The 13,092-nt window shown below is 42.1% G+C and overlaps 1 protein-coding gene across 4 annotated transcripts in view; it reads right to left on the bottom strand.

Annotated features, from left to right (window-relative positions):
* Positions 1-12,283, bottom strand: part of GLRA2 (glycine receptor alpha 2) — a 121,280-nt gene extending 108,997 nt beyond the window's left edge. For 2 of the 4 annotated variants that reach the window (XM_066545385.1, XM_066545384.1), the window contains exons 1-2: positions 11,649-12,283; positions 9,361-9,494 (exon numbers count right to left, since the gene is read on the bottom strand). In XM_066545385.1, coding sequence (XP_066401482.1) covers positions 9,361-9,494; positions 11,649-11,716 — 202 coding nt within the window. In that variant the 5' untranslated portion in view covers positions 11,717-12,283. The remainder of the gene's footprint in view (positions 1-9,360; positions 9,495-11,648) is intronic. The other 2 variants (XM_066545383.1, XM_066545386.1) reach the window with 2 other exon arrangements.
* Positions 12,284-13,092: the final 809 nt, after the last annotated feature.

Raw genomic sequence — 13,092 nt, 5'->3', positions numbered from 1 at the left:
GTCACATTCCCTTTGTAATTTTTTTCCTGGCTTACTCAAGTTTGAATTCTTTACTTCGAAATAGACCTCTTAGAATCATTTATACTCCTTTGGGTCAGATGGAGAACTCTTTAAGGTGAGGGAAGACTGGGCCAGAAACTCTTCTATATATTGTAGAGGATGGCAGGCCACCCAGAAGACACCATTTGTTTGGGGGTGGCAGCATGGCATGTTAAGTGATTACAGATCCACACTGACAGGAATCTTTTTCCTGTGGAATATAAGGCAAGCTCTGAGATGCCTGATCCATATAGGGAGATGGAGGTGGAGCAGTGCCTCATCAGAGAGTCTAAATTTGGATTAGGAGAGAGGTGGGTGCTCTGTGAAGCAGACTGGGGCACTTCTGTACACACCTGAGAGCAAAACTGAGAGAATCTGAGAAACTTTAAGTAAAACAATAATGCACTGCCAAGAGTTACAAAGCAGGTGAATCAGAAATTTCTGGAGAGGGGGCGTGGGGTTTGTTTGTGGTCTCATATTCCACCTAAGTCCTATTTTAAAAGCTTTCATCTTTTATTGACTCATGAAATGCCAACATGGAGTTGATGCATCAGGGGTAATCATAATGTCTTCATTCCCTGGCAATACTTGAGGATTGCTGGTAGCTGGCACAGTTCAAATAAGCCACTAGGCTGCTCTTATTTAACTCTCATAAGAAACGGAATGCTTGGTGAATTACACTTCTCTCTCATGTATGTATGGCTTAGATCTTGCACAGTTTCCAGTATCAGAGCCTCCATATATCTATAAATTTAGAATTTTAACTATGGGCTTGGTGTTTATGACATTGACAGATCCCTATCCCATATATGATGTACCCTTCATCTTGGAATTTTGCCAGAACCTGTACCTCCCTGCCTGCATCATCTGGGGGGGCTCTTCTCTGCAGACTTAAAATCACACATTTCTGTGAAAGACTGTGAAATGCTTATTTGGAAGCTGAATTTTCATACATACATTTTTTGACGACTTAATCAGAGATTTACATGTACCCACAGTCAAGGACACCCCCACAACAAAGAGAGAGGGGGGAGCAGTAATGAAGAAGAATGGAAGTTATGGAAGTTTGGACAGGCAAAGACCTGCAGGAGGATGAGACTTCACCTGAAGGCTGAGGTGCCATCACAGAACCACTTCCCTGCTCTGGAGAGTGAAGAGGAAAGACCTGTCAGATCAGGATTGCTGCCGGAACCAAGTAAGGCAGCTCCATCTGCTCCCTGTGTAACAACCTGTGCACTGAGAAACGGGGCAGGGGGTGACTCCTCCATGAGGTCTGGAGGGAAGACCCATGTGCTCTCAAGAGAGGTGAGCTGCTCACCCTCGTACAGCCCACTATGCCCACTGCTGCTGCTGCTTCATCTGGGCGCCTGTGGCACAGCCAGGAGCTGCCTGAGGAGTATCAGGAAAGATTAGAGAGCCTCAAGCATGGTGATAAGGGACTCTGGAGAGCAGGAACCTCTTTCATCATCCTGCTAGATTTACAGTCAACAGCTCAATGTCCAAGTCCAACAGCTCGTGTCAGTACTGGGACTGGTGCCGCTTAATGTCTTTGTCAGCAACAATGGACAGTGGGACTGAGTGCACCCTCAGCAAGTGCTCTTGTGACACCCAGCTGGGTGGTGTGGTCAGCACATTGCGGGGAAGGGATGCTATCCTGAGGGTCCTTGAGAGGCTTGAGAGTTGGGACTGGGTGAACCTCATGAAGTTCAATGAGGCCAAGTGCAAGGTCCTGTATGTTGGGCAATGCCAAACACCAGCACAGGCTGGGCAGAGAGGGATGGGAAACAGCCCTGAGGAGAAAGGAGAAAGAAGGAGAAAGGAGAAAGGAGAAAGGAGAAAGGAGAAAGGAGAAAGGAGAAAGGAGAAAGGAGAAAGAGTTGGACATGACCAATGTGTGCTCACAGCCAAGAGAGTCAACCCTGTCCTGGGCTGCATGAAAAGCAGTGTGGGCAGCAGGGAGAGGGAGAGGGAGAGGGAGAGGGAGAGGGAGAGGGAGAGGGAGAGGGAGAGGGGGAGGGAGAGGGAGAGGGAGAGGGAGAGGACTGTCCTCCTTTGCTCTGCTCTCATGAGACCCCATCTGAAATACTGCATCCAGCTGTGGCACCCTCAGCACAGGAAAGACATGGATTAGGTGGAACAGGTCCAAAGAAGGACCACAAAAATGAGGAGAGGGCTGGAACACCTCTTCTATGAGAACAGACTGAGAGAGTTGGGTTTGTTCATCCTGGAGAAGACAAAACTCTGGGGAGACCTTACAGCAGCCTTCCAGCAGCCTTCCAGCCTACCTAAAGTGAGCCTACAAGAAAGATGGAGAGGGGCATTTTACAAGGACATGTAGTGACAGGACAAAAGATAATGTCTTTAAACTGAAAGAGAGTAGATTTAGATCAGACATTATAAAGAAACTCTTTTCTGTGAGGGTGGTGAGACACTGGAACAGCTTGCCCAGAGAAGTTGTGGAGGACCCATGCCTGGATGTTCTCAAGGCCAGGTTGACCTGCGATCTGAGAAATCTTGTCTAGTGGAAGGCGTCCCCTGGACCTAGATGATCTTTAAGGTCCCTTCCAACCCAAACTGTTCTAGGATTCTCTGGAAATCTACAGAGGCAAAAAATAAAGTATTGAATCTGTCTAATAAAACTGCATATTTCTGGTTTATGAATTAATTTTTCTAGTAACTGTGTAAAATAGATTTGTAGATTATAAACGTATATACTTATAGTAAATTTAATGTACATGTTTTTACATGTTCTAAATATAAACTGCATGCTTTTTGGAACAGCCAAAACACAAGATACTTAATGAGTGACCCAAGGACCTTGGCTTCATCTGCATAAAAAATTTAAGCATGAACATGACATTGGATGTGATAAAAACATTAAACTTATATTAGAATATGATCAAAACAACAGCATCTACTCCTTTGATATGAAAGGTCTTTTGGCTCTGTTTTGACATTTGTTTTTCAGAAATCCCCCTTTGCAGTTTATGCAGCAGCAGAATAATATTCCATGACAAGAGCCAAATCTATTGATATCTCTCAATTAAATAATTGGTTCTGAATAAAGGCTACACACCAATACAATACAGATGACTGTGGCTAAACATTTCTATATAAAAGAAGACCTGGGCTTATCCTCAGCTTGGATGCCGGGCAGCATTGGTTAGCTTGTGCTTTACCCTGCTGCGTGCTCACAACCTTTCTGCCTTGCCCTGGAAGCAGCTGGCTGTGGGTAGCTCAGAAAGAGATCCAGGGGATGAGCAGAAAGCCAAGCAGTGTAGCTAATCAGGGGTGCCTTGAGCTTGCTGTCTGGCCCCATTTGTCTAGTAGCCTAGACATAACCTAACTAGCCATGCAACTCATCCAGCCTATTCATTTTCTGACAGAGAAGCTGAAATTAAAGTAAGAGAGGAAGAAGTGCAAGGTCTATAACCCTTTTTTTTTCCCGTAGCCATTTTAAAAGAAACACAATTAAAAGGCTCCTTCTGCCTGAAAATGTGCATACCTAGGGCAGAGACTGAGCACCATTTCCTTAGCTTCATTTTTGCAGTTGAAGAAAAATAAAACAAAATCAAATAAACCCCATGTCCTGTGGGTAAGTATCCTTGTGCAGCATCTTGCTGTGCAATGAGGTGTGAGTACATGGCTTTATCAGAAAACATTGCAAAGTTTCAGATGTGTTTCAAGACAGAAAATAAAACAGAAGCTTACCTCCCTAATAATATATGCTAGGACATCTCAAGCAACTATATTTAGGGAGTGCAATGGTCTGGCCAGATCTGAAAAGTGCCCCATTAGTTGCCCTTCTCCTATAAAGAATCCTCATCCCATGCCCTAAAACCTGAATGCACCAATAATGTGCCCATTCTTACTACACACTGCTCTGCTTGAACAAGATTTGAGTCTCCACTGGAATTGTCCCTCTGAGCCTTTGAACTTGGCCCTTTGTGAAGAATAGCCCAGTACAGGATATTCACCACCTCTGACTTCAGGGCCAGTAATTATTACCAACTGAAGTGGAGTGGGAGGGCTGTTAACCACTGAAGAACAAATTGCTACAGTCCCGCAGCTTATCTTTGGTATGTTTTTCAACTTTTATATGTCTAGATAAGGGTCAAATGTTTCAGACAGATCCTCTTATCATGTGCATGAAAACCGCTTTTATATATTAAGCTTGATGCCACTAATTTCACCCTTAAATGTCATTCAGTGTTTTCCATTCATGTTTTTTAAACATTTCATTACTGGTCAATTCAGGGGCCAAATAAGTAAGCAATGGGTTTAAACATATGGGAAAACCTGATCCTTGCTGCCAAGGAGTTAAAGTATTAAAGTGCATAAGCCATTTCCTGTAACAGTTGTCAGGCTAATTGTCAGTAAATTACTTAGTCCATGTGTTTATTATTCAGATGTAAACCCACGGACTCGGCATGAAAATGGCATTACACTGCTTGTAATCACAGACTAATCTTTTACAACTATGGCCCTACACCCCCAAACTGCATCACTAACAAAACAGCAGCTTTTGAGCAAGTTAATTCACACTGTATTGCACCATGCAGCTATGAGGGTAACATTAACAGGCATTATTGCTGCATACCTTCATGTAATTCCATAAAAATCAGAATAATCTTTGGTTAATAGCGATTCAATCAGAAAGACTGAATTTAAAACATGGAATGAAATTCAATAAAAAGAAAATCACTATCATCTTCATTGCAAATGTTTTCTATACCTGAAGATGACACAAATCTGCAGTTCTTGGTGACCAACTCCCCTGCCCTGTACCCAGGGCATGACAGCCAGCCTGTTACTTAAAGTATTTGGCATAACAGACATAGCAGTGCCTGTATATAATGGATTTTTTTCTATCTGATAATTTCTAGATTGCATTTAGATTTTTAGTGGTGGTAGATGATGAAAGTGATAAAAAGTTGAAATAATTTGAAAAAATTTGAAACTCAACACCTGCTTGGAAATGTTAAATTCAAGTTGGCTCTCCATTAGCCCCACATTTCATGTTGTAATTCAGTTTTAGATTGATCCCTTGTATCCTGGCATTACATGCAGTGCTCTTGAGCCTGGGCTGAATATACACTAAGCAAAGATACCACTTCACCATCCCTTGTTTCTAGCTATGAGAAAGCACATTCTTGGCTAGTTTCATAACAGAGGTGCTCTACACTGCTATTTCCTGCCTTTTTTTAAACTTTGAAAGCAAAGTGAGCACCGGAGAAAGTAAAAGACATTGCTTCTCTCATGTTTTACTATAAAATAATAGAAGACTAATATTAATAAAGTAAAAATGCATTGTCCAAGCCTCACCTTTTATTATATTTCAGAAACCATGCTCAATTGATGCTATAATTGAAGAAGAAACTGCAAATCAACTCACAGGACCATGAACATACATTTGCTGTCAACAGAAAGACTCTCAGGGACTTCAGTTAGTACTAGATTGCAGTCTTCATATTTACATTTAAAAGTATTCCCCTCTGTCTCCTTACACAAATTATTAGCCTGTTCCAATTCAATGAAAGATAAGTGGAAGATGAAAATGTGCATTAAATATCTGACAGAGAGTGATTAAAGAAGGGCAGTTTTGAGAGCTGTCACTCTGGAACTTCCTTCTGGCTTTTCATCACGGAGATATCCCCTCTTAGTGTCTGGACATTTTGTATCCAACCACTTGAAATCAAAAAGAAAAAGAAATATGTTTTTCTGCGTTCGAATAATTATGTAAGATAGAACAATACAAAAGAGAAAGTATCTTTCATTATACAGTACTGCTGGGAAAAAAACAAGCACAAAACCAAAAAAAAAAAACAGCCACAAAAAAATCACAACCAAAGAACCCCTGTTTTTGATGTCTAAATGTTTATATATTCACCTGTTGCTCTCCCACTATCTTCCTGAATTTTTTAATTTGCAAGAACAAGATAGGAAAAAGTAGTCACTAATGAAGAAATGCTTTATCTGGATAAAACACCTTGTTCCAGTAAGTATCATTTTCCTCTCTCTTTAGAGTGCACAGCCTTTATTTCAAAAATTAATCTAATAGCTGCTGTTTTCCAGTAATTCAAACTAGTCATAAAAGTATATTTAATTATTGTATAATCAGTGACATAAGATAAATGTGTTCTACTCAGTTGCATTTCCATGAAATCAGAGTTTTCTGACACTTTAAAATCCCTGTAGTGGACTCAGAAAAAGCTGTGTAACTGGTCTAAAGCAGAAAAAGCTAGACAAATGCCTGAGTAGAATCAGAGAATCACAGAACGAACTGAGTTGGAAGAGACCATCAGGATCCTCAAGCCCGACTCCTGGCCCTGCACAGGGGCCAAGAGAATCCCATCATCTGCTTGAGAGCATTGTCCAAATGCTTCTTGAACTCTCTCAGGCTTGGTGCTGTGACCACTTCTCAGGGAAGCTGGTTCCAGTGCACAACCACCCTTTGGCTGAAAAATCTTTTTCTAATATTCAACCTAAACCTCCCCTGACACAGCTTCAGGCCATTCCCTTGGGTTCTGTCACTGGTCACCAGGGACAAAAGACCAATGCCTGCCCCTCCACTTCCCCTTTTGAGGATGCTGAAGACCACAATGAGGTTTCCCTCAGCCTCCTCCTCTGCAGGCTGAACAGACCAAGTGCCCTCAGCACTCCTCAAACAGCTGCCCCTCAAGACCCTATGAGGAGAGGCTGAATGGGGCACAACTATCTTGATTCACAATGTCTTTTCTGAAACATAGTAAACAAATATTATCCCCGGACTAAAATCAAAACCAGACAGAAGATCCCCAGTTTAAAACCATTGCTCTAGTAGCCTCTTTTACGATAAAAAGTTCTTTCATTAAAATATGAAAAATGTTATGAATCAGGTACTCGTTCAGCATTTCATACATTCTTCCATTTAGATGATTTAGAATATCAGTATTGTGCAATAGGCCTTACCCCCAAAATTATCTTAAACATATATATAAATGTTAAAAACCAGAACAATTTATTATGGACAGAGTAAAGACTCAGTAAAAAAATAATCTTTATCATACTAACTTCAAGCAAAATAAATTTATTTTGACTCCTTTTCAGCTGTCCTTATTCTTTAAAAGGAAGAAGTATGTAATATAGAACAATTAGTATTTTCCATTTCTTTGAACCATTGATGAGACTTGGGCAACGAAAACATGGATATTGACTAATAAGCAGGGTTATTAGCTGGCAAGGTTTTGACTGGTGATATGAAGTTCAAAACTGCATGACTTAACTCCCTAGTTCTAAACTCTGAGGTCCAAAATACCATTCAAATGAACATAGCAAAGAATAAGGAGAACTTTCAGGCCCCTCACTGGAATACTGAGAGCTCTGGGAGAGCTCACAGACACGAAATTATGAGCAAGAATTGAAGATCTATTTACCAGTTCAAACTACCACAAAGTACCATCCTGCTCTGGAGTGTGACTTAATGAATAAATCAACAACTAAAATATGGCAGATGCTTTCCCAGTAAGGTTTCATATGTGTCAACAGGCAGCAACTTCACCTTGGGAATGCAAACAAAATACAGGACTCAGAGGGGAGAAGTGTCTGTCCAACAGCTCAGTGTGCACCACACAATACCTGCTCCACACGCTTCAGTGCCAGGTGAGCAAAGCCATGAACCTGCCTCCTGTGCTGTCCTGAAATGGTTGTAGACACATACTGGGGAGCAATAGAGAGCTGTCTCTAAGTCATGTATGTACATGGGACTGTTGCTATTACTGGATTTTTTCTGAGATACAAGAGATGATTTTTTAGTGCACCCCCCACCCCGCCCCCCTGCTCTTTCCTCTTTAAAGAGCAGGAAAATGTTCTTGAGGATTGATACTGTGCTCAATTCAGGCAATTTCTGCCTTCATTTACAGTCTCTAAGATTTCACTGATACTCATGCAAACACACAAAATTAATGTGAGAGACTAATGCAATATTGCTTACTATAAGCTGATGTGGACACCAGTTCAGGAACTCAATAAGCACTTTGAAAAATACTCTGAAATTAAGACTTTAGACTTCACTGGCTTGGTTTTCTTAATTTGCCAGCTTTCAAACCTTTGGATCTGAAATCCATACTGATTTGCTCCTTGCTCAGGCATAGGAAGCAGTCAAAAAAAGGCACTTTGTTCTAAATCTTGTAATTTGCACATGTGGAACAGAGAGAAGAAACTGATCTTTGATCTAAATTTAATTAAACACTTTTCTCATTGACATGTGAGCTTCTTCTCTCCTTACAGTTCATTCACTGGCTAAGAAATGATTATTTTTTTCAGCCATTATCAACTTTCACAGTACTGCTAAAAAGGCTTAATACAGGAAAAAATGCATTTCAGTGGCCAGAGCTAATAGATATGAGTTGCAAATATACATTGTCATGAGATTTGTTAAGAGAGAAAGCGTTCTATCAGTTTTCAAAGTAAAACCATACTCTGAGCTTTAAATTGGCATAGAGGAGATCATTTTGATGGAATTATAGGACTCTCCCAAAATGCTAAATATTGGCAATGAAAACTTTTCTCTCAACTCCTTTCATAGAATGCCACAAGATATTTTGTGCTCTTTTCTATAGGGATTTACAGGACTACAGCAAGGAAAACTTGCTTTGAGGAATAATGTTTGCAAAAGAAGCTTCCAGTACACAGCCTTCTTTGTGCTGGGATGGTGGTGGTGATGTTCCACAATTCAGCCCAAATTTTGGAAGAAATGGAGACTGTTATAAAAGTACTAAACAAAATACAGTTTCTATATTTTATAGGGATCCTGAGCCATTGGTTTTTATCATTCATTCAGCATTTGCAGGATAAAATCGTCTGTGTATATTCCTTGAGTCTCCCCTACTTTGGGGAAGAAGATTTTACTTTCTTCAAGCTGAAAGAAAACATAGATTTTTTCTTCAGACACTGCTATAAGACAATATCTCAGCATGAAAGTTTTAATGATATTATCTTTGTGGCTTAAAAATTTCAGGAACAAGTCATCTCATTTGATTTTAGCCTGAAGCCCATAATCCTATTCACTATGTTAAATTAGTAAAGTCTTCAGATGCATTTTTTGACAGCTGAACATTATTGTCATGTCAAAAGAGAGTTTTCAAGCTCTGGACCCTTATTACCTACACTGCTCTGTCTCCTAGTCCACTCCATGGATCAGCTGTTTTCCATGGCACTATAACATTGGAAAAGTGAAGTTATTGAAAACATAATCTATACCCAGAGGTTAAAACCCCCTCAAAACCTATAATTTATCCCAAACTTTATCAATGAATTAATTAGAAGTCTTAGAAAACTTACCTTTAAAATTTGGTCTGATTCTAGCATCATACCCCGATGTCCTTCCCATCAATTTGTCCAAAAAATCTGAAGGAGACAGGGTCTGTGAGGGGGATTTTCCAGATCTTGAATCATGTTCTTTACAGAAAGTCGTCCTAAATAAATTATTAGCCACCATTAGCTAATATTTAGCTTGTATTGTATTCAAGTCATGGAGAAATTACATAACTAAATAAAATTGTCTCAACTAGAGAAATTAATGTTTTTACAGAGCAACATACTCTACCTTTCATCTGAAAACCTTATTGCAGAAATAAAGACAAGTTTCAGGTATCATGCATGAACACAGTTTTCCATTCAGAAAAAGCCTTAGCTTTAAAAAAAAATTCATTACAGTTTTAAGACTTTAGGAAGATTCAATTTACTCTTCACCTTAACGTGTAGATACATCTTAGAATGATTTTGATATCCTATTTTATATCATTGTTTTAATTGCATGGATGCTGTTAAAATGTTAACACTGGTTTAAGGTGGTCTTAAACTTCCAAACAGGAGCCAACAACACTTAACAAGCAACACTGAAAAATACTGTATTTGTTAATGTTGGGAAAGATACAGATGGGAAAAAAAAATTTTAATTTTTTTTTTACAGATGATATCCAAAAAAATATTTAAATCATGCTAATGAGTGTCCAGATTCCTTCCCAGCATGGCAAAAAGGGTTCTGGAGTCAAGCACAACTGATCTTAGGGGGGTTTCACCCCCACTCCATGAGCACTGAATAATAAAATTTAGTATCACCAGGTGGTACTCATATGCAAGTTCATTGAACACGTCTGTTTCAAGGATTTAAGGGAAAACTTCTGGTATGATATCATGTGTGTGAAATGCTGTGTACACAGCACATTGCATATTGCAAACACATAATACATTGCAGAGAAAGACAGTTTGGGAGTTCCCCACGGTTGTTCCCCAGGGAAAAAGAAACTAGAATGAAAACAGTCATATTTGGTGTGTAGAGGCACAGATTTAATAATAAAACATTATCTTAAGTCTTAAATAACCAATTTCATTCTGTCTGTTTCCACTTTATCTTTGAGCTAAATTAAAAGTAATTCTGACTCTGACTTCTTAAACACTCTCTGTTTAAATATTTGCCCAAAGGGAACCTCTCAGTTTCAGGAGTGTTTCATGGGGTATTTTCATGCATCTACATGCAAGTATAAAAATATCAGATATATATCTGATCATCTGAAAGGAGAAGAAAATATCAAATCCTCTCTTGCTACCAAAGAGAAACAATTCACCTGAATTGTTAAAAGGCAAGGTGATAGTAAATTCTTGTGGTGTGATTCCACACATTTTTTTCAGTTCCATTTATAGGAGGCGGTTGCTTCCTTTTGCTTTTGTCAATGACAGGGTACCATTGCAAATATTTTTAATATTTAATACACAGCAGATGATCTATCCAACTTAATGAAATTATTCAGTTAAGAAAATAAAAACTGGAAAATTAAGACAATACACTTATTCATATACAAATTACTTCTGTTTTCATTCAGAGCCCACTAGTTATGAGTGGTGTTGTGAAGCCAGGCTCACAAATATAAACAGTTTCACTCTGTCTCTATGTGTATCCCTCGTTACTCTTAGAACAACACTTTTACGTGTAGATTCATCTGTACGTGCAGATGCACAGCAGCATACAGTCCAATAATGAATCTCATCTAAAATGCTGTTCTGGTTAATAAGACTGACCTGTTTGCTTAGCACCACAAAAAAAGTCAATAGCTGAAGCAAAAGCTCATGAAACATTAAAAAAAAATCAGAAATGTTGGGACTTTAGGTGAACACAATACTAGTCTGATCCAGGGTTTTCCCAAAATCAGAGAGGATAGTTCTCTAATTTCAAATAACTACATCCCTGACAAAACCAGTACAATCATTTCCAAAGATTGAAGAGGAGGGAACCAAAGCAACTTCCTAAACAACCTTTGCCAGGAGCAGAGAATATGCATTTAGGAAGAAAAGCCGAAGAAAATGTTCTTAGCTGTACTGATATACAGTGAAAAAAACCCCACATCTTTGCATCAGAAAATGGAAAATAGATCACCCAAACTTGAGATTATTATTTTTTGTGTTTGTTACCAAGCAACGAGTCTCTGAGTGTGAAAGGGATAGTCTATATAGAATGAACACAAAACACTCTCAAATACAGCAAACAAACTAGGTTATTGTGACGTAGTATCTTTATAGTTATGATTCTCACGACCTTTTGACAAATATTATTACAGAGTGGTATCACCTACCTGAAGTGGTTTGTCTCTAAGAAAAATGCAAACAAGGTTGTCAAAATTTTCACTAGCTGCCGGTTCATTCCTCCTGCTTTCTGTGATGATTTGGAAATATCCCAGAAATTATTCCAGAGAGATGCAGGGAAAAAGTAAGCTGCTGCTGCCTAGATTTCCAAATTCAGCAAAAATTTAATTTTCTTGACAATCAGGAAGAGAAGGTCTGGATCTCTACAAAGTGGGGGTAAAAGAGAAGTGCCAGTCCTTGGAATCATGGTCAGGTCAAGCCTAGGCTCATCTCCAGCAGTCAGCACAAAAGAGATAAGGCATCAGACACAGTCGTTCCCCCGACTTGCTTTTGGTGATGGAGGGGGAAAAAAAGAGCCAAGCAAAAAAGAAGAAAAGAAATGGAAAGAAAGGGAAAAAAAGGGGAAAAAAAAAGGAAAAGAGTGGAGGAGAAAACCCAACTATGCGAGAAGCATCAGGCAAAAGGGAACAGCACTGAGAGCAGTTCTGTTGTCGATATGTTTTATTCCCCTTTCGCTGAAAATTAGTATTTATGAACGGTGGTGGGGCTACCGGGTCGCTCTGCTTTCCCCCTCTTTGGGTAGGGAAGCGTCGGCGTTGCCGGGGAGGGCGGGAGGGTGTGCGGGAGGGGGGCAGCGGGCACGGCGGCAGCGGGGCGGGAGCCGCGGGCTGTGCTGGAATGGGGCGGGCGGGCGGCAGCGCCGGATTCAGCGCTCGGACAGCTCCGCGCCCGCGCTGCGCATGCGGGGGGCGCGGGGGGCGCGCGGGGCGTGCGCGGGGCCGGGGCTGCCGCGGGAGCGGGCGGGACCCGCGGGCCGGGGGTCGGGCTGCGAGCGGCGCGGGGGCCGCGGGGCGCTCCTGTGGCAGCGGGGCTGCGGTGTGTGGGGTGTGTGTGGGGCGGGGGTGTCAGCGCGGCGCGTTCGTCATGCGTGGGGCTGCGGTGTGTGGGGTGTGTGTGGGGCGGGGGTGTCAGCGCGGCGCGTTCGTCACGCGTGGGGCTGCGGTGTGTGGGGCGGGGGTGTCAGCGCGGTGCGTTCGTCACGCGTGGGGCTGCGGTGTGTGGGGCGGGGGTGTCAGCGCGGTGCGTTCGTCACGCGTGGGGCTGCGGTGTGTGGGGCGGGGGTGGGGTGTCAGCGCGGTGCGTTCGTCACGCGTGGGGCTGCGGTGTGTGGGGCGGGGGTGTCAGCGCCGTGCGTTCGTCACGCGTGGGGATGCGGAGCGGCGCTGCCGGCGCGGCGCGGTGCGATGCGCGTTCCCGCCGCGCGGGGGCGCTGTCGCGGCGCGGGCAGACCCTGAGGGCGCTCCCGCCGCCCCCGCTGCCCGCGGAGCTGCCGGAGCTGCGGCCCTGCCCTCCGCCCTGCCCTCCGCCCTGCCCTCCGCCCTGCCCTCCGCCCTGCCCTCCGCCCCGCCCGGGCACCCTCCCCGCAAAGAGGGG

The sequence above is a fragment of the Molothrus aeneus genome, chromosome 2 (assembly GCF_037042795.1).
Source record: "Molothrus aeneus isolate 106 chromosome 2, BPBGC_Maene_1.0, whole genome shotgun sequence".
NCBI classification, from domain to species: Eukaryota; Metazoa; Chordata; class Aves; order Passeriformes; family Icteridae; genus Molothrus; species Molothrus aeneus.
Note: the sequence above shows the minus strand (reverse complement) of the source record. Positions and strands in the feature narration are given on the sequence as shown.